The sequence below is a fragment of the Cavia porcellus genome, unplaced genomic scaffold, assembly GCF_034190915.1.
Source record: "Cavia porcellus strain 051 isolate PalLab524CR breed Dunkin Hartley unplaced genomic scaffold, mCavPor4.1 scaffold_2, whole genome shotgun sequence".
In the NCBI taxonomy this organism is placed as follows: Eukaryota; Metazoa; Chordata; class Mammalia; order Rodentia; family Caviidae; genus Cavia; species Cavia porcellus.
Window position 1 is genome coordinate 129789003 of NW_026947485.1, and position 22390 is coordinate 129811392.

Genomic DNA, 22390 nt, shown 5'->3' on the forward strand with positions numbered 1-22390 from the left:
TCCTTCTTTATTCCCCCCTCCCTCCCTTTAAGAACAAGTACAGTGAACTCTTTTCTGAACTTAAAACTATTGCTGAATTAAAATTCAACTGTTATACTAAGTCAGCAGAGTGACTAGTAATCAGCTATAAAAACAATAATCCTAACAGAAGAAATACATGATTAGTACATAGTTTATAAATATCGTGATATATCTTGCCCATACCATAATCCTAAAAAAGATTCTTACTCAAGCATCTATAGTCATCCCCAATTAGAATTGAAACATTTTCTTTAAATTTATTTTCATGTTCTCACCCCTGCATCTGTTTACAATATTAAACCCAAATTTGATATGTCTAATCAATCTTTCTTCGAAGTATCTAAGTTAAGTGACTGAGTAATGACATGTGTAATGACTGAGAATGGGTCAGTACTTTAGAACATATGATTTAGTTTCTAACAAAGGTTTTAAAGAAAATGTTTAGTACTTCCAGAAGATAAGTTGCACACAACTAAAGATCTGGAATCCAGCTTTGAATTTACACCTATCAAACTACCATTTGTCTTGATAGTAGATGAACAAAAATTGCCATTACTTCTCCATTCTTCTGTCCCCAAGTGAAATAGTCATGCTGAAAAAAAAATCATGAATCTTACAGTGGTGACAGATAAAAGAACTTGGTTTATTGTCAGTGACTTCTCCACTTCAGGGTTAGGTCAGCAGTGTTTTATGTCACGACTCTTGATAAATTTTTCTAATAGGTTTTTCTTTTAAAGAATCATCTTGGGTATCTGATTTTGCCCTAATGATGTATTTTTAACTTTGCATTGTTTCTCTTTCATTGTAGAGATGTAGTTCCAGAACAGTAAGTAGAATCCAATAAAATTTTAAAAAGTATTTTAAAGGAGTTTCTATGAAAACAAAATTATAAAGATGAAATCTGGACAAGGGAATTAAGGAAAAAATGGTTAGGAATTGTTTGGATTAAAGGAATCCAAAAAGTAAAAATTTCTAGGTATTACTTAATATATATATATTGATTGATTGAAGTTAATGAAAGCACAAAATCAGAAAACAGACATCTAATATCAGAAATGAACTAAGTCTCTGAAAATTTGAACAGTGTTCAGGGTATGGATAATTATTTTGTAGAATGTCCTTTTTGTTGAAATTCAATTGAAATACAACTTGTACAGTGGCACACACCTGAAATCACAGCACACAGGAGGCTGAGATTGGAGGTCACTGATACCTGTAGGAGTGATAGGAGAAATCAGAAACAAGCTTTTTGCTGTGTACTGTTTAGTTCCTTGGGGTTATGTAAATCTAGATATCCCTTCTTAGTTTCCAATCACTTTAGTTCTTTCAAACTCCCAAAATATTAAGTCCATACTCAGACATGTTATTGGAAGAAAGAGACTTGAAGGCTGAAAGCAATTTATTACAAGTTCCCATTTTTGATAATTTTGGTTCTTTGTTAAAAACACAAATTGTGATTAAATATATTTTCTCTACATCACATAGGGAAATTTTTTAATATATTGCTAAGAGTGGTTGTATTTGTGACAAAATTTTTTGAGTTTTTTACTTCTCCAAGTTTTGTTTTTTTTGTGTTTGTGTGTGTGTGTGTGTGTGTGTGTGTGTGTGTGTTTTATGTGATTTATCTTTGTAAGGCCAGGAACCTATGTATTTCAAAAGTAATGCTCCTGATCTAAGTAAGAATCAGTCTTGAAATGTTTCTAGAGTTATCTTACTTAAACTAACCTGTACTGTACTTTTAAAAGACGGTACAGCTTGAAAATACACCACTTTTGGTAAAGTTGGATATAATGAAAAATACAGTTGGCACCATCCCACCATACCCTTCCTGTCCTGTGCCTCCTGCTTTCCGAGTGAACCTGCAGGGTTTCCATAGTCATTTGCAGCCCCATTGTGACTCCTTAGTGTTTGTTAAAGAGTAAACCTTTCACGCGGAGTCAGGATGCAGCGTTTTTACTTTCTAATTTGAAGAAGTTTTCATGGAACCTGAAGTATTCCTTGTTCTCCAATGAATCTTTTCAGACTGAACACAGAAAAGAAGGGAGACACTGGGAAGCTTAAGTGTAACTACACTTATTAAATGTGGACCTTAAATGCCTTAAAGGCATTCACTACTGTGTTACTAAGAATTTTTTTTTCTACTAAGAGTTTTTTCTTCTATCATTGATATGAAACAAAATCCTCTTTGTAACTTACTTACAGCGTGAATGCAGATCCAAACTGTCAGCCGTCTGTTGTGAGAATTCTGAGTGTCTCGCCACTGCTCTCCACAGCATACGATTTGCACCTCTAGTGTGAACACCAGAAAAGGGGCCTCTTGCGTTCAGCAATGTTTTCATTTGGAGTTGCCAGGGGATTGAACCCAGGGCCTTTAACTGAGCTGCTTCGCTAGCCCTTTTTTTCATTTGACACAGGTTCTCAAATGGCTAAGTTACCTAGGTTATACTCAAACCTGTCCTCCCCCTGCCTGGGCTTCCCAAGAGTGCTGGGATGACAGGCCAGTACCTCCTGGCCTAGGCTAGGTCATGCTTTTAAGGACGGTGACTCAAAACACAATATTTTAAAAATTGTATTTCTACACGCACAGCCTACCTGAGTTACAACTATAGTATACCAGAGAGTATCATTCTGTTTTGGAAACGAAGATTCTCACCTGCTTTTCAGGAAGACAAGTACTTGTGCATTCTTTCATGAGCATCATTGTGCATAAGAATGAGCAGTATATACCCAGCTACCCCACAGGTGACGTGTGTTTCCTTCAGGTTAAGTTCCTGTCAGACATTTCATGACTTCTTCCCTGCCATAAAAAGTTTATTACTGAAATTGCATTTTTTCCATGTATACTCTAGAGGATTAAGTATACAGGAATTCCAAGCAAATAAAATGGACACTTCATTGGTCTACTTAAATCTGCTTCAAGTGCAGATAGCACTTGACTTTTTTGTGTGTTTCCAGGTGCTGCAGAGACCCTGCTATGGTTTGTGAGATTTGTTAACAGAAACTAAAATTACTAAGAGTTCAGGACAAAGGTAAGAGGTAGGTAGACCACTGATTGGACCATTATATAGGTTTGGACAGAAATTAGTGTTAGCTGACTCTGCTATTATTAAACAAAGATACCAAATCACAAACACAGCCCCTTCATACCTGCAGATTTTGACTTGTTATAACCACCACTGTTTAAGGAAGACTAGTTTATGAAGAAGGTAATTTTATGGCATCCAGCTCCCTTATAGCTTTACAGAGGATCTCTGAACTGGGGACAGATACTGGCATTTCCTTCTTTTCTGATCCAGCTGTCTTATAACAATGTTGGACTGTTGTCACAGTATTTCCACTAGTGTGAGAGGCTGTTAAGCGTGGTTGGGGCAGGTGTGCTTTTTTTCTGTACGAGTTTAGCATTTCCTCTGAACCTGTCAACATGTGATCCCTGGCAGAATTATTCAGCTTGATTCAGGCCATATTGAGCTGATTCTAAATGCTTGCCTCAGCCAGGTCTCAGGATTGCCTCAGATCCAGTCTTCCAGAAATACAAGGTGGTTCTCAGGTTCACCTGGTGACTCAGGTTGGTCACTCTCTTTTTGACAGTAACCTGGAGAGGAATCTGCAGTAAGGAAGGCTTATGATACAATTTTAATTTTGCTAAATATGAATAAAACTTTGGCATAGCTACTTACCTAAAGCATTTCTATTTTCCTAAAAACAAGTGAAGGTCTCTAATACCTCAATTAATTGACTAGAGCAAAGCACCAGTGCCAGTATGTTACGTTACTAAAAATACCATAACTTTTTTAGTGACATTTACAGACATAAAGAACCATCATATAAATGTTATACACTATGCATGCAATGCAATGCTTTTGTTTTTTTTTTTTTCTTTAAGTTTAGAATGTGAAAGATGTCAGTAAGTAGAAACCAGTTACTTATTTGGTTGTTTAGTTTTGTGTGCTTTTAAAGTTTGGTTCTTAACCGAGATGCCCTTGGAAAAGCACAGATAAAACCATTAAATTCCAGCAAACTGTCTGTTGCATTAATTTCCACATTTGATGATTAGTTTGGGCACATAATGTTTTTTATTTGCATAGTGTTCTTATAAAATGAGATCCTATTTTTCCTTATGTTTTGCAAACTTTAGAGATTGAGCTAGCCTAAGTCTTCTGATAAGACCACTGCTATACAAATTGCCACTGTATTAATGTGGAAACTGAGGCAATGCTTTTGACAAAAAAGGACTTGTTCCCTTCCAATGAAACACACCAATCATCTTGAGGGAAAGATTTACAAGTGAAAGGAATGACACTATTAACTAAGTACCCAGTATGTAATTTTTTAAGTTAATGTTTAACAGAGTGGTTTAAAAGAAAAAAGCCTGAAAGCTAGGAAAGCTAATGAAATCAGTAAGCAGACCTTTTTACACATTAGACATTTAAAACCCCAGGACTTAGCCACCCTTTAATAATACCTGAAGCTTTTTCCAGAAGTGCACTTGGTGGCCTCTCTTCTAGTTCTGGAGCATCACTACTTTATTTTATTTATTTATTTAATGCTAAGCAGAAACAAAACTCTAAAAAGCATTACAGACATTTAGGCTCATCTAACAAGTGTGCAAACTGAAATTATAGCCTCTAAGACTTGTTAATACAAAGGGAGACAACTTTCAGCATTGGAGATCTTTGGATATTGAGGTGAAAGTGGGGAGAAAGAGAAACCTCTAGAATCCCCAGATAAAGAGCTCACCACAAATAGTTTCTTTGCATTTACATGCAAATTTGATCCCATGTAAGTTGCTTTTGAGAATGTATCAGTTAACTTTGGCTTTCACTACAACTGCAGTTTTGTCTTTAGCATAGTATCATTGGAGGAACATTGCCTGTGATAGGGTCTGACAGTAGGTATGTAATAAATATATCACAGAGCAAAGTCACTTGTGAATTCCAGCTCGCCTCGTAGTATACAGAAAGGCTGAAAAATAATTTAGAATTCCTTTAGAGTCTATCAATTTGAGTAACGCTATGTTCAAATTAGCAAGTAGTGCTATTTTTTTAAGGTGGGGGCAAGAAAATATAAACAGCTAATGTATTTCTTATGAATTATCACAATTAGCTAGGTGCAGCAGCACGTGCCTGTAATTCCAGGAATTTAGGAGACTGAGGCAGGAAGACGGAAAGTTTGAGGCCAGCATGGACAATTTAAGAAGATCCTATCTCAAACAAACCAAACATACATAAAAAGAGTTGGGCACATAACTCAACGGTACAGTGCTTGCCTACTAGCATGCATAAGGTTCAATCCCCAGAACCACCAAAAATAATAATTACCACACGTAAATAATTGGAAGTGTAAATATAGGTAATGACTTTCAATGAATTTACTTACTAAGAAATAAGAAAACAGTAGTTCACGGTATCTATTTAGCAATCTAGATAGATTTTAGTTTGGCATTCAGTCTCTTAAGATATCTTGAGATAGCATCAAAAATGTTTGTAAAACCAAGACAAATTAGGTTGCTCTTACTAAGACAAAAGTACATCTGTGGGAGAAAAGGAAAGAAATAGTTTTTAAAAATAAAGTCTACTAGACACAGACTTTTCAGCCTGTGAATATAGTATTTTCCAAAAGCAATGATGATTAGCCTGCATATTCTTTTTTTGCCCCAAGCTACATCTTACTAGTCTTTCAGCTTCACTGGATACCCACCCACTCCAAAGGTATCAAGTTTTATATAATAGTCGACATTTCACGAAAAGCCCTGTTTGTTTACATGTGAGTTTTGAAATGTCCTTTATAAGAATATGCACACAGTCCCTCATCACTTGTCTGTCAACCCTAGCAACTAAAACAAAGGAGAAAAGTAGCACTGCTTATACGTAGAAAAGGTTATTTTCTTCTGTATTTAATGTAGTGAAGGTATAGTCAACATTACCGTTAACGAAACATCCGAAGCGGTACAATGAAGCAAACAGAAGTAGTCATCTGATAATGGTTACTACCCACTAGATACATCTGAGATTGTAGAATATCAGCTTATAGACATCTGAGTAGGCATTGTTGGCACAGAACATAAATCTCACACAAGGCATAATCGAAAGTTACTTCAAACAAATTATCTCATCAGTAAACTCTAGTAATATCAACTTCATGAAGTAATATGTTTTAGCAACAAACAGTGATGGTATGCAGATATAAGCCTGTCATCTTAAACATGGTGCACTGAACAGAGTATATTGAGGTCAAAGCCTTTCTGTAGAAAGGGAATTTAATTGACATTCTTTCAAGCATAGTATATAAACAGATCAAAATAGTTCTAGTATAAGAAATAGTATTTAACAACATATCTTGAAAATAAAAATACTTTAAAAATCAGCTTTGATGAGATTAAATAATCTTCCTTTAGAGTGAAATATATATTTCTTGCTTTCATCTTCTCTGTGTTTTCCAGCATAATCCCCACCCTTACCCATCTCAAGTATTTTATTTGTAAAGTAGTGCAAAAAATATTGTCTGCAACAGTTTCCCCCATGTTAGCCCGCTACCAAGTCAGAATTAAGATATCCTCACTGACCAAATCAGAGGTACGTCCCCTCAGTATACCAAGGGCTTCGGTACAAAAGCTGCTGTAAGAGTCATGGGAATGCAGTTTTTAAGTACAGATTCTATAATAGTGAAACATTTGTAAAGGCAACCCCCATATACGATTTATTTTACAAAACAGGTTTTCATGCATTCATGTTATCAAGTTTTTTTTCATAAATGAATGTAATAAAACACTGGCATATCACTTAGCACACCGCATTCTCCTCTACATAAAATTCACACTAATGACAAACATCATGGTATGTGAAGTGTAAAAGCACTTCAGTAACCTAATGAGAAAGCAGAGGATTTTTTCCTGTGAGAACGCTTCAGTATGAAATATTTTTAGATGCACAAAGGTATAATTTGACATCAGAAGCAATGTGTTTCTTTTACTAGTATTTTTGGTAACTGAATTGGGTTGCTAATTTTCTAATTCAGTATAAATTAAAGTCATGGTAGATATAAAAATTCAGATAGGCAATAATTTATAAACCTGGCAGCATTTACGTTGTGTAGTCCTGCAGAGATTTTATGGTTTTGGATGGAATGATAGAAGGTTTGTAAGCTTTCCATACAAGATGTCAGGTTCTCTTGAAGGAATGAATGTACTTCAAGGCAGCCTATCATACCTAATTAATTTGCACAGGAGTGAATTTCAGGATGTATGTTAAATGGAAATGCATCCTTTCCATTATTCAGGTTTTGTGTTGTTTTTTCCTTTTTGAAATGTATAAAACATAGAAAACTGTAATGGATCACTTTTCAGATAAAAAATAGTCACATTTAAAAAAAACTTTAAAATCAAACTGACATTTACATTTTTATGTAGATTTAATCAGAACACATTTGAACATTTAATCTAATATTCTGGTTCTTCCGCTTGCAATTAGAGAAGTGTGTCCTCCAGCTCTACAACCCTTAACATTTGTTCTTTCAGTGTTATATGATTCTCCACACTAACAGATCTTTCACACGGCAGTAGCTAAACCTTTATCAAGTTGAGTCTGTACAATAGAAGAATATTTCAAAGACATATGCCTTTGTACACTATTTACAAATTCTCTCGATCATGATAAAAAGGCAAAATAAATAAAAAGCAAAAAGAAAGGAAATGCTGCGGAGGCTGAAGTCTTTTTCTTTTATCTTCTCAAACAGATGCTGGTCTCCTCAGTGCTGGGAGCTGTCTAGCCAAGATTGTTTTTCTTCCTTTTATATGGGCTGTGAGAAGGATCTGGTTTCAGTTCTTGGTATTGCACCTGTTTAAACAGAGTTCAGAGAAAGACTGGTCAAGTGACCACTTTCTGGCAAGGGAAGGAAAAGCAGAGGAATGAGACAGTGCTAGGGGGGAAAGTGGTCGCTCTAGGGGCTATTTGGGATCTGCAGCTGGGATGCCGAAAACAATGGAATGACAGAGCGCCAGTTAGAAGGGAAACCTTGCCAGAAACTTCAGGGTACCCTGATGTGAACTTTGGCCTGGGATCTTCACTGACTGTCATACAGTACATTATAAGAAGAACCACCTCAATCTGTTTGGAAGGATTGGCTAATGTTTCTTTGTAGTTTATTTATTGAATACAATCTTAGCCTCCATCCATCCTGCTCATGCCTATATCAAATGAAAAGCTCAATTGAAATGAAGGAAAAAGGTACTGTTACAACTCACCTTGGAGCTTTTAAAATTATTGGTAAATAGGCGTGTGTGTGTGTGTGTGTGTGTGTGTGTATACCTGGAATCAATCTCAGAACCTCGAGCTTGCCAGGCAGTTGCTTATGCCATTGAGCTATATCACCGGCCTTTAATAAGGCTTTAATTGCAAAGATTTCAAAGAACTTTTGAGATGGGCTTAGGATTTAAAGAAGTAGTTAGCTTCTTCCTCTTCCTTCAGCTCTAAAATCTGAAGTTTTAAAACTCATTTGCATCTTCTGGGAAGTTTTCTTCTCTTTACATGTCCACTGAAACATTTTGATTTCATCTAATATTCTTTATTTTCTCCCTTCAAATCATGATGAGGTCCCCTCAAAGCTCTAGCTCACCTTAGAGCAGGACTCTCCCTGCTCTGTACAACCTATATTCACTCTTTAATTCTTTTGGAAGCATTTTCTTGGGGGAATACCTCAAATTGGCTACATTCTTGACTGGTAAAATCTGCCACAGGTTTTACTAACTTTACTAGGCTCTTCCAAAACATTTGACATTAAGTGGAAACAAAAGTTAAAAGCATCATCACAGCACATCCCAACAATAATATACTAACAACAATGATAATAATAAAAAATCTACATACCACTTGTACATCTGAAGGAACTCTGGAAAGGAAGTCAAGTAGTTCATTGTTATCAATTGCATACGGACTCCGAAGCTTTTTTGTAAATTTATTGATGCCTAAAAAAGTGACGGGTCAACATTATTGAAATCTCCATAAATTTCAAGTTATAGAAAACAAATCCCTGGCAAAAGTGTTAGCGTGATGTGAAGCTCTGGTTTGTCTGCTCCCTGCCCCAACCTTGACTAAATGAGCCAATACTCCCAGGTATATAGCACCCCCATCCCCACTGCAATTTCTTCATTAACTCCCTCCTCCCAGATCAGGTGCTGCCTTATATTTTCTCTTGGCATTTTATTAACCTCTTCCAGCAGGAAAGGCTTTTCATTTGGGAAACAAAATAGGCTTCCCAAAAGGAAGGAAGAACATCTTGCCCCTACCCAGACCCCCTTAGAGTTAAAAGTATTTAGAAGCGTTGCTTCTGTGTTCTAAATGTGATGTAACTTGTCTTCCTACATTTCAGGATTGAGATTGGCAAAGCAAGGAGTCTGATTGAGTGGTTTCCTCTTCCTCAAAAGACACTCTTAAGCAAGCTAAATGTTAAGAAGACACATGACCTTGACTTTTTTCAAACCTGAAAGGGGCGGAAATGCCACCAGCCTTTTGAAAAATAAAGATTACACAAAATCAATTGCGCACTGTTAAAAACTGAGCCCTACCCAAACTTGACTAGAGCATCTTGGTTTTTCTTCATGGAGTTCACGAAGAATGAACTTCTGGAATCTTGATTTTGGTCTCTCTCTCCCCATGTATGACCTATGTCTTAGATTTCAGGATAATATTTCAGCAATCACCTGCCACTAAAGCAATACTGTTCCTGTTTTATTTCATTTGATGAATAAGAGGCCCAAACACATTCTCTAAAATTACTTTTAAGACAGAGAGACAGTGAGGCCACCACAGGTTATGTAGCCAGATGTCTGCCACGGCTCCAGTCTCTAAGAAGCTGAGGAACTAAACTGGGGGGCGGGGTGCCGTCCATGGCATGGTGTTGGATAGGCAAGTTGACTCTGGACAGGTGCGAGTTAATAATCCACCTGTGTGATACCCTCCCCTACGTCCTTCAGCAAAACAGCATCTGCTTCAAATATCACAGAAGAGGCAAGAATATGAGGCAAATGCTTCATCCTTTGTATGGGGGAAGTACTGTCAATTAAACTTCTATAAATTATAGAAATTAGTTAAGGGAAAAAATCACTTGTCCCTTTGCATTGGGGGTCTTAAAGGTAATGAAAGTGATGATGAAAGCTACGAGGACCTACTCAAGATGACAAGATGGGCCAAGAAGGAGGGGAAATAGGAATCTTAAACCTGGAGGGCTTAAAAACACAAGAACTTCACTCACTTCATTCCTGTATATTTTTAAAAAGTCTTGGGGGAAAAACAGATTTAAAATAACTTTCTTTAATCTTTCTGCTTTCAGTGCAAATGTATTTTCTGAAGTTAAGGCCCATTTCAGTTGCTTGCATTTTGTGTAGGTTTAGCCATCTTAGGTGCATGTGTTTGCAGGGGAGAGACAAGTGGAAAATTCCTCTCCCCAGTCTTGTTTATGATTTGTATTATATATTTATATGTTAGTAGATGTTTAAGATAAAATGAGGCTTTCCAAACCAAAAATGTCACCTAGAAAAGCAAAGCGTGCTGAAAAGGATTACTTTTTAAATAGCATCTGGGTGTATAGGAATTATTGGCAAGAAGAAAAATTGTATTACAAATTAGGGCTGAAAAACCACCTTTAGGTAGACTTTTGTAGGAGTATTCTTGCTCTGTACACACAAAGCAAGATTTTTGATTTCTGAGGAGCCTGTAAGTGCCAGCGAACCTGAATCTTAAAGGTGACCTCTTAAATAGGCGACCACGTGCAATATCATGTTTACATACACTTCCACAAGATAAAGTACCACAGCAAAAAAAAGCATATTGTTCTAAATGCACCATATGGGTTGAAATGCCTCTGTTGGCGTATAAGTGGTGTAAATAAATCAGAACGATATCTAGACAAAGCTACAGTTTGATATATGAAGAATCTGCACAACTACATGTTTATAGTATGATGGAACCTATGGTGCCAGATAAGAAAAATGCATTTGGGGGCTAGACCTAAATCTTTATATTGTTGAGATTTTTAACTGACCTGTCTCCTTTCATCATGCAGAGGCTATATGATCATAAATATAGGGAACTACTGACAATATAACTCATCCCTTAAAAACAGTTTATTCTTAGCAGCTAAGACAGTTTAAAAAAAAAAAAAAAGGCTTTACTTACCCCAGACAAGGACAATGTATCTCAGTGGAATGAAGTATAGGATGACTGTGAACACACAGAGGGCCACAATGGCCAGCCAGCTTAGGAACGGGACAGTCCAGTTGAAAGTACTGAATGGAAAATTAACACATCAGCAATCTGAGCATTTCACACCCCTTTCAAGCGAAGATTAAAATCAGCGTGATTCTGACTAGCTTGGAACCCAGTCAGTCGCTCTGCTTTCCCGAGTAGAAGTCGCTGGAGACCATCAGAGGACATAGGTTAGTATAATCTCAACTCCAGGAACACAAGGCCCAGGAAAGAGTATTGCTACCAATCCCACCAATTGTCCCCCTTGAGGTCAGAGTTTAAAACCATGCCACTGCCGGAGCAGTGAATACCCACATAGTAAAAAAGTTTTTACTTTTCTACGCAAAAACTATTACTGAGCCTTGTTTTCTTTAAATCTTTACAGAGTAAAATGCACCTGGGGCTAACCTCCTGCTATCATCTCTCAGTATTCCCCACAATGGAAATAAAACACTTCCATTAATTGTCTGTAGATGTAATTCTTTGACAATTATGTAAATGCCCTGAATTTTAGAATTCTGTACAGAAACTCTCCCTTCCCACCCAGATACGTTTTAAATGGAAATCAAGAAAACAGCCCTGGAAAACTTCACCTGTTACCATTGCTCTTCTTCACGAAAACACATGTGCAATGGAGAGAGTCAGCAATATTTTACTCCCCGCCCCTTAGCACGGGGGAACATGGAAGGCACTGGGGCTGTGCGGTAAACCTTAGCAAGGGACTGTGAGCTAGAAAGCTGTGACGCGGCTCTACAGGATTGCTAGCCTGCTGATGACAGAATAGGAAGGACTGGGTCAGAGAGGCCAGGCAGCATTGACAGTGACACAGCACAATCACAAGTACAAAAACAGGGTCCATGGGCAGAAGGAGGGGAAGTCAAAAAAGATAATATGGAAATGGGAAGGGATTTTTGTGGGACAAAGGGGAAAAAGAATGAAGAAAAAAAGGCCAAATAATCATGTACGCTACTTTTAAAAGACACTATAGGGAGGTGGAAAACAGAAGGCACAGTCATTTTTAAGCTTTGTGTGTTGAAGACATGTGATGAATCTGAAGTTTTTACGGGGGAAAAAAGTGCGTAGTAAATTAAAACATTGCCTGGAGCCTCTGGGGTTTGATACACCACCATCCACGGGCATCCTCTGAAATGTCCCCAATGTTCAGCTACCAAAGCAGAATTAATATACAGTGTTGACTGGCCTTTTAGTATAACCCTTGAATGAAAAGAGTCAAGAAGTTGGCAGATGCACATTCAAAGCCTGGACTCTGTTATGTGATGTCAGATTAATCAGTCTAATTTGATTCTGTTATGGGATTATAGGTGAGTCAATCTCACCAGCCCTCCACTTTCTGCTTTTCATATAAGGATAGCTTTTATTGTATCAAGGAAGGAAGACTCATGATGATAAATGTATTTGTGTGAATTAAGGCGTTATTATTAGAGCTAACGAAGCCCAGCAGTGTCAAGTACAGGCAATCAGAAGGGCTCCAAAGGTAGTTCAGAAACCTATGAAATTATGCATGATATAGATAAATGTTAGTGTCTTTATTTCTCCTGATTAATGGGCATTATAATTATTTGGAGCTGGGTTTGCCCAGGGCAATTTTGATCCAATAAAGTACAACGGCTAAGTATTTTTCTTATACAGTACTTTAGCACAATGCTTTAGCATTGTTCCTTAGTTTTGTGGCATGCAGCTTGCTTTTTGTGTCTTGTTTCCTAAAACTGATTTTTCTAGTAAGCAATCCAAACTTGGATCAATCTGTCCTGTTTTCAGTAGCCCTCGGAGTCTGGCTTTTCGTCCTTGTGTTTTTGTTTCTTTCCTCTCTGGTCAGGCAGTGAGCACCCTGTGACTGTCAGCAGGTGGGAGACCATGCTTCCCTTGCTAGGTGGACACCTGTGCTTCCCTTGCTCTGCCTGCTTGTGGAGTGAACAGAAGGTTGAGGGTCTGCTTGCTCTCCTGTGGCTCAACTCAGAGCCATCCATCACAGCACTCGGTGTGTGCGGGCACTGGCAATGCACTCGGAAAACCTTCCTCCTCCGGGCAGCCCCGCTGAAGGGCTCCCTGTGTCCTGCTTACTCCTATTGGAAGGAGAAATGGCAAAGAATCCTCTCCTGTGGAGCTAATGTTAGGAGGAAAAGCTTACCTTTTCTATTCCACACTTTGCATTCTGGAATCTAAATCTAGCTATGCTCTTCTCTGAAAAGAGCTGCAATTCAAGAAAGTTCTGCAACGATTGTGTAGAAACAAGGCCGGTCCGTCTCCGTGATCTGGTCATATTCTTCCTTGGCCATCATATTCTGCAGCAGATCTGTTTGAAGACCTCCCACTACCTGAATCACAGAGAAGCCTCTTCCCTCAAACACTCACTAGCCTGGCCTGATTCTTCCACTATAAGTGAGAGATTTTTGTCACCTATCAGCACACAGTGAGCCCCAGAGAAAGGACAATGCTATGTAGGGAAATGCTCCAAACTTAGGGCTTCACACTGTGCCTCCAGTTGACAGGGTATACAGGACAAGAGAACATCCTCAGAGGTAGAAGTAACAGGAAGAAGGAAAGAGAAAAGATTTGGGTATGAGTCTTTAGAAGTCTTGAGACTGAATGCTGCTTGGGGGCATTCAAGTGTGAGAGGGAGGCCATTCTGTCTAATACAAGAAAAGTGAAAACTCAGCACCTATCTGTATGTGAAATATATTAAACAAAAAATTATACGAAATAAAATGCATTATCCCTTGCTACATGAAAGGCACCGGATGAATGACTCACACCTTTCGTTTAAATAATTTACTCCTTTCAAATTCTATATATGTCCAAGAATCTAAATTTGCAGAGCACTTTTGGCTATGAATAATAAACAGTGAGTAGATATATGAAACTAGGAAAATACATCTCATCCAGAGACACAGCAGCCTTTCTTGACTAGATCATTAACGGTTGCTTAAAAGACAAGTATCATATAGTAGTATGGGATCGGACAGGTCTGTAACTCATAATTTCTGTAAGTCTACCTCATTGTTTTTATACATATAAAATAGTTTTGAAAATACATTAGTAAACTCAATTATTCAAAATAAAACAGTATGGAAATGTCAGTTTCTTGATTTTACATTAAGTCTCACTGAAGCTATGTTTATTTAAAAGTTAAGTATAAAAGGGATTCAATTTCTTTATTATAATCTATGAGTTTCTAAATTACAAAACATTATTGGTAACTACGATATCAACTATTGAATTTGAAAGAACATAAACAGTTTTTGTAGCATGTTATTGCATAATAGAATTTTTTTAAATGTTTAGAACCACTGCATGAGAATTATAAAGAGTCCAATAACACAACGCAGGTGTCTTGATTACCTGAAATCTTCATGTAGTTTGGATTCAATTTTTTCTATGATTTCATATTCCATTTAAGAACAAAGTCTTTCACTATAAAAAAATGTGCTAAAATTTAGGACGGTGTTATTTCTTCAAAGCTACAAGTATGACTTCTTTCCAACCAATATGTTCTGAATTTCAGGGAAGAAATTGACAGAACTTTCATAACACCAAAGACTGGCAGAAACCAAGTAAATAATGATGAGGCTGAGCAATAGATCACCCAGAGAGACTCTGCCCTGCCAGACGGAATGTGGCGTTTCACCTCTGAGAAACAAATGGACACCCTGCCCCACAGAAGGCCTGGTCCCACGTGCCACCGTCACTCACTTCTTTATCCTTTCGCCAAAGGAAGCCACTTCATCTAGGATGTTCTGGACACTGACACATACCTCCTGGATGGCATAGATTTTATTGATAAATCCCTTCTTTTCACTGTCCTGAAATGCAACAACAAGAGGAAATTCTGTATGAGTAAAAGATGTTCTTTAGTGCCTGAATTCTTTGGGTTAGTCCTCCTTTGTATTTTCAGCTTCAAATAATCACTTATCTTGTGTACCTATACACAGAGCTGGTAGTATGGGTTGAGGAGGGCAGAAATCCAGCATCATGGAACTATGTGACTTATAAAAATGGCTGCAGTGCAGCAGCCTCAAATTCTATTGCTTCAGCCCTGATGACCAGAAACTGTGAGTGGGGGTGCTGGGTTTGAGAGAGCGAAAGGATCTGACCCAGGACCTACCAGGACTATTTAGCACACCGTTTCTTGACCACCCGCAGACCTAAGTCTGATGGTGGCTCCATGTCATCAGCAGAAAATGCTTAGGTGCAAACAACAAGACATGAGAGCAATGAAAATGGCAAAAAATGACAAAGGCAACTGAAATTAATTATGGGGACACTTTTTAGATCACACACTAAGCTTGATCCCCCACACTTAAAAATAATACTCTTCCATGTTATAAAGTAGCATATGCAATCAGTCATGGCACTAACTAAGACCCCCTTCTCTTACTTAATGCATCTTATGCAGAATTCTAGCAAGATACTGTGCTCCAGGGAATGGGTGGGTGGATGGGTAGGGATTGAGCATAAATCTCTCTCTCAGGGTGGTGTGAGCCTAGGGCAAATGTGCATATTTTGTAATTTTAGATCCAGAGGAAAGAAATAGTGGTGGCCTTTCACGATTGAAAATTCTGCTTAGTAGCCTGGCATCACAGGCACAAATCTAGGCTGTTTGGTGGAGACCATCCAACCCTCATTCCATGACTCTATTCCTCTATGCCAGCTTGAATATTATGGAAATGTAGATCCAATTTCATTACTTTTAACTTCTTTTGAACACTTGCATATTATGCCAGAACACTTGAGACCTCATGTGGCAGTCGGTGCTTGCTGAAAGCAGCCAGGAAGCTAGAATAATAATGTCATGTTGCACATTTACATACTGACTTTCATTTCAGAAGAGTTGAAAGCACTTTACACCAGGAACACTTGGCCAGGGCTGGCACCCTGCCACACGGAAACAGAGGGTAAGAGAATCACAGGTGTGCGTGCGTCCTCCAAGGACAACACGGTACACAGGGACCATGAGCACGAAGGCCAATTTCATAACTTGATCTTTAGTGTAGATACCAGTTACTTACACTTCCATTTTAAATTTAATTCCCGTAAGAGACACTGTCTACATTATTCATCTTGCTTATTACTTCTCGGCCTTTTGGCTAAGATCAAATGTGGTATTCATCCTGCTTACGCCAAAACAGATTGTCAGACAATAAGGTCCAGAAGACATATATAACAGTGTGGGAGACAGCATTCCCAACTACCTTCCAAAGTCACCCTCGCCTTGGTGGACCCGCATGCATCAATTTCTTTTCTTCTCCATTTAATAAAACAAAATGTTTTAATTGCACCTATGCAGTTCTGCACTTTGAAATAAAAAGGAATATCTAGTGGCTCCAGCCACTTCCTTTTGTAAGTACCAAGTGGGTCTGACGGCCCTTCTAATTCTCATGTCAAGCACCACTTAAGTTCATTTACAACTATGAGGTGAAATATTCTTATAAATGACTTATATGTATATGACAAAACAAACTGGAGGCTCAGGATGTAGATCAGTAGTAAAGCATATGCTCAGCAGAGGCAGGCATGGGGTTCAAACCCCAGCACCACAAAGAGAAAAAGAAAAAGAACTACATCAAAGCATGTTAGTCATACAGTGCAAGTCCAGTAACAATAAGATCTTCCTAGGTCAAAATTATGTGAAAATATTTCTTTCCCTAAAACAGAATATAAAATACTTAGGCATAACCCTAACAAGAAATGTGTAACAATCTATATAAAAATATAGAGATCATTTTTACATATCACAGTATTGACTATTAAAAAATTTTTTGGTCAAATATAATGCAATCAGATTTTAATATTCTTAGTGTACTGAAATGGGGAGAATTTGATAAAGTGTTTCTATAATTTGTCTGAAAAAATTAAATGAGTAATTACTACCAAAGTTATTTTTTATAAATGTATTATTTTCAGTGCTGGGAGTTGAAGCTGAGACGCCCGTCATGCTAGGCAAGTGCTCTACCACTGAGCTGCGTTCTCAGTCAGTCCAAGACATTTTTGTGAAAGAAACATTGAGAAGACATTTGGTGGGCCAGGTACTTTGCTAAAGTGAGATGCAGGCACCGAGAAGCAGTTATCTAAAGGATACATCATCATGATGGCTCAGGCCCTGTTCATTCTAAGTTAATTTTTAAAGCTAAAGAAAAAGGAAAGAAAGAGAGAGAGAGAGAGAGAGAGAGAGAGAGAGAGAGAGAGAGAGAGAGAGAGAAAGAAAGAAAGAGAAAGAAAGAAAGAAAGAAAGAAAAAGAAAAAAGAAAGAAATTATAACAGGACAATAAAGGTAAGATATTTACTAATCTTGGACAAAAGAGAACTTGCTAAACTTTCAAGCAGTAAATCACAAAAGAAATGCTTGATAGCAATAGTTATAAAATTAAAAACTTTCTGTCAAACATCATCATCAACTTTAAAGACCGGGGCTGGGAGTATAGCATGTGTGACCCACAGGCTTCAATCCACACCAGAAAAAAATTTATAAAGGGGAAAAGATTGCACAAATAGGACAAATGAGATAATATTCCAATTATAGTCAATAAACATCTGAAAAACTTCCATTGCTGTTTTTCTCATAATAATAAAATATTAACATGCTTAAATTGGATCAATTATGAAATCAGAAAATATTTAGAGAGCAATGACAACAAAAGTATTGATGAACCATAGGGATAAAGAGTGGAAAGTAAATGTGATATATAATATAATTCTAACATTTTAAGTGGCCAGACTGACAAAAAAAAAGGAATATATCAAAATATCCAGATAATGGAAGTTCTTCTTCACACCATCCAGTAAGATGCCAAGTAATATTCTAGAATTAGTATATCAGAATTAATACATCAACAATTAATATATCAGCAATTAATATGTCAGAAATATTTTCGTCATATGGGGAATTTCCCCTATTATTAAAGGAAGATGGACAAAAGAAATGTGTGTTAAAACTTATTGATGATGGTTGCACTTTTAATCTATTTTTTCTTAATGTATTTAAATTCTTTTGTGATAAGATGTGCTTAGTTTCTTTGAGATAAGATGGGCTGACCTTGAACTCACCATATAACCCAGGCTCGCCTTGAACTCATGGCAATCCTTGTACCTCAGCCTCCTGAGAGCCAGATTTACAGGTGCGTACCACCACACCCAGCACTTGTGTGCATTTTAATAAGCTATCTTAAGTTTTAGAAAGAAGTAAAATAGAAATAAAAATGAAGTGCTTTTCACATAGCCCATCTTATCCTCATGATCATCCTATAATTTTTTCTCCCCTACACAAGAGGAGAAACTGAGGCTTGGAAAAACTGACAGACCTTGGACTGGGAATGTAACTGGCCAACTTCTGAGTCTGTTCTCTCCATGATAATCTGTTCTTTCAATTCGATCCAGGAAAGTTTCAGATCTTCCCCAAAATCTCAGTGGCATAAAGAACAAAAAAAGATTTGAAAGTATTTGTGAACTTGTAGACAGCTCTAGCTAACCTTGAGGCTCATCATGCAGCTGACATCTTCAGTAAAAAATGAAATCCTTGATTTGAAGGTAAAAGGACACAATGTAAACAACCAGCTTTAAGGTCAACAGTGTGGTACATAAATATTAAATATGGGAACTTCATTCACAGAATGTCATTTAAGAAATCTACGCAGGTAATTTTTAGTAAGTACTTAAAAATATCAGGGTTCATAAATGATAATTGGTTAATATTCTGTAAAAATCAAGCTTACTTTAAATTGTCTTTGTTTCTCTTGCATTCCTAGCCCGCTGTCACTCCCTTATCCCTGATCCAGAGGATAAAATAAGGTGGTCTGTCTAGAATGTTGACGAAGTTTTAGAAAGTAGAGGCTTTGGGGTAAAATTTTTATTTTAAAATCTCTTTCATCAGCTGCTGTATTCCTCCACTGTGGTCTCCAACCAATGAAGCAATTACTTCTTATATACAGTATATGACCCAAAACTGCAATGGGTAATGGAATTGCTCTGTGTTGCATTCCAATATTTCATACTTTCCCCCTAATGTTCAATACTTTATTAGTAAAGAATAAATTGGTACATTTCTTTTATTGTCATATTTGCTTTCCTTTATAAACCAGCTTGTATGAAAGAAATACCATAGGGCAGTTAATCATCCAAAGGTTTGGTAGTGACACTGGTTTTCTTAAAAATGCATTATTAAGATTTCTTTTGAAGATGTAAAAACATTCCTCATAAAAACAGCTATTGCTATAAATCTGAGAACATCTGACTTGTATCACACAACTATCTGTAATGATTCTGTGCAGTTTTTAAAAAACACTAGATTTTACATAGTCTGAAAAGTATCAGTAACTACAAACCTTAAATTACAGTGGTTCTCTAATACTTGGCTATTTTAATACCACCTATCATAGCACGTAGTTAACTAGATTCTTCCAAAGAAGCAACTACTTCCTAGCACTGAGATATTTAGGAGAATCAGAAGACCTACCGCATCAATGGAAGTACCTCACATAGTTGAAGAATCCTGTTCATTACCTTCTGGGCCAAAATGACAGATGCCCCTTTTCATTGACTCTGTTCTGAATGGAGCAAGGAGCCAAAGTGGTGGGCACCAGGGATGTGTATTCTGGGGCTGGTTACTCATGCTGGGCTGCATCTTGCCTCAGTCATTAGTGCATTTAGGGAGCCTGCCAAAGTGGTCACTGTCAATCCTGCTGACACAGAACGCAGATCTGTTGAACACCTGTGCTCTATGGGATCACAGTCAGCAGGTTTATACAACAGGTTAGCTCCAATATTACTATTAAAAATTCTTTCCCCTCTAGGTTTGAAAGAATACCTTCAGAACAAAAGGGAGGAGCTGCTAAATCTTATGCCCAGATAACAAAGATTAAATGGAACTGTGCTAATAAACCAGGACATATGGTCTCATTTTTCCCCCTGGAGGAAGTAGCCAGCATTGAGATACCTTCTACCTCAAAGAGCTAGGCTTGATCATAACTTTGTTTGTCCTGTGAAAGTCTCGCTGTATAATTTCTGGCTAAAGTTCATCGATAAACTTGATATTTGTGGAGGCACAATTAGACAAATTAGGATTTATATTCTGTGGACACATTTAGCTTCAAACAGAATGAAATCTACAGCTGTACTTGGAATATGTTTATATCACTATGATTCTTTTATGCTAAAGGTGGTTTGGGTCTGTCAGTTTTTTTAGTCCTTTCGGTAAAGTGTGACTCCTGTACTTCTAACCTATGTGACAGAGTGGATATAGACACATAGAGAAGAGAAGCCGGCAGTCAATCTTTTTCAGATATAGCAAACTACATTTCAGCTTGAAATCTAGAATACTGAGATTCTCACAGAGAGCAACTTGGCAGCTCGCAGAATCCCTTGGCTACTGAATCTCATCTAAGTGTCTTAGTTCTTACTCTATCAAATCTTAGCCAGTTGACTTGGTGCCTGGCTCTTTTCCTGATACTAGCCTTAAAAACAGGATTCCTCCACTGAGACAGGGAAGTATTTGGAGAGATAGTTACGGTTACAAGGATACATGGACACCATGTAAAAAAAGTCTGTTTTTCTCATATTCTTAAAATATCTATATGTCGGGATTATAAGAAGAATCACATTAAACGTGATAATACATACCTTTTCTCTTTTTTAACACTGGGGAGTGAGCCCAGGGCCTTCACTCTGACTGTAACCCCAAGTCCATTTTGGGTTTTAATTCTGAGACAGTGTCTCGCTAATTCACCAAGTTGTACAAGCTAAGTTCAAATGTGCAATTCTCCTGCCTCAACTGCCTAGCCTCCTCAGCTGGAATGCATGGCTTGAAGACCGTACATACACAAAGCACCTACTGCAATGTCTGGCAGAACTAGGCATTTTTGTAAGTAGTAGAAGTCTCGTAGTAGTAGTAGTGTACTAGTAACAGCAGCAGCAGTAGTGGTAAAATTATGAATACAACTCTCTAGTATAAAAGGATTCAAATTATTTCATTCATTGTAGCTCATATTAAAAACAAAAACTTGAACCCTTAGAGGGGATTCTCAACTCTGTGAAACCTTTAATTCATAGTTAGCTTTGCTCCAGACAACTTGGTGTTAACCTGTCTGATACTGTTTTAGTCAGTGACGGCAGTATCTTTACAATGTTACAGAGATGGGGCTGGGGATTTAGCTCAGTGGCATAAGTGCCTGCCTTGCAAGCAGGCAGTCCTGAGTTTGATCCCCGGTACCAATAAAAAGGAAAAAACAAAACAAAAAAAAAAATTCAATATTACAGAGATATCTAACATGGCAGAGGTTTTGAGTTTACTTTTTCTCTAGCATGAACATTTGCCTGGTCTTAACATTTTTACCTCCTCTGTTCCAAGACTGCCCCACACTTTTCAGCGCTCACTTTCTACAATGCAGATTATAAAAGCATTGTTACACATTTGTGGGTTACTTTGACGATGACTGGAAAGTAGTAAGAATTTGGACAGAAATATCTCCTAGGTCAGACACTACAAAAACAAGTGTTAAAAATTATCAGCTAAAGCCACTGTGGCAGAGCATGTCTGTAACCCTAGCACTCTGGGAGGCTGGGCAGGAAGATTACAAGTTGGAGCCCAGCCTAGGCCACTTGGTGACCTAGTTAGGTGCTGTTTCAAAATAAAATAAAAAACAAACAAGCAAAGGGCTGGGAATGTAGCTCAGGGTGAAGGTTCTGGTTCCATCTCAGTATTGAGAGGAAGGGAAGGGAAAAAAGAAAGAGAAGAAAGAAAAGAAAAAGAAGCAAGCAAGGCAGTCAGCTCTCTGGGGTGCTGGAATGCAGGATGATTATAATGAAAGACAGAGTTAAGACATGGAGGGCGGGAAGGAGACAGAGACAGTGACAGTGATAGAGAGACAGACAGAGAGAGGAGGGAGAGGAAAAGAAAGGAAGGGACAGAGGAAGGAAAGCAAGAAAGGGACGGAGGAAAGAAAAGCAAATATTGGGGCAAATACGAGAAAAAAGGAAGAGTCTTGGATCAGAAACCAAATGACAAATGTCAAGGCAAAAATGAAGCTTCATAACTATGTTGACCTCTAGTTAAACAAAAATTACCATTTGTGAAAGAAAGGCTGTACATAAAGTATGTTCTGGTACCTGGGAAGGCCTTACCG

At 37.7% G+C, this 22390-nt stretch overlaps 1 protein-coding gene across 10 annotated transcripts in view; it reads right to left on the reverse strand.

Annotated features, from left to right (window-relative positions):
* Window positions 1–5882: 5882 nt before the first annotated feature.
* Window positions 5883–22390, reverse strand: part of Mctp1 (multiple C2 and transmembrane domain containing 1) — a 539183-nt gene continuing 522675 nt past the window's right edge. For all 10 annotated transcript variants that reach the window (XM_063245361.1, XM_063245358.1, XM_063245362.1 and 7 more), the window contains 4 exons: window positions 14970–15079; window positions 11190–11299; window positions 8883–8980; window positions 5883–7853 (listed from right to left, as the gene is read on the reverse strand). In XM_063245361.1, the coding sequence (XP_063101431.1) occupies window positions 7782–7853; window positions 8883–8980; window positions 11190–11299; window positions 14970–15079 (390 nt within the window). In that variant the 3' untranslated portion in view covers window positions 5883–7781. The remainder of the gene's footprint in view (window positions 7854–8882; window positions 8981–11189; window positions 11300–14969; window positions 15080–22390) is intronic.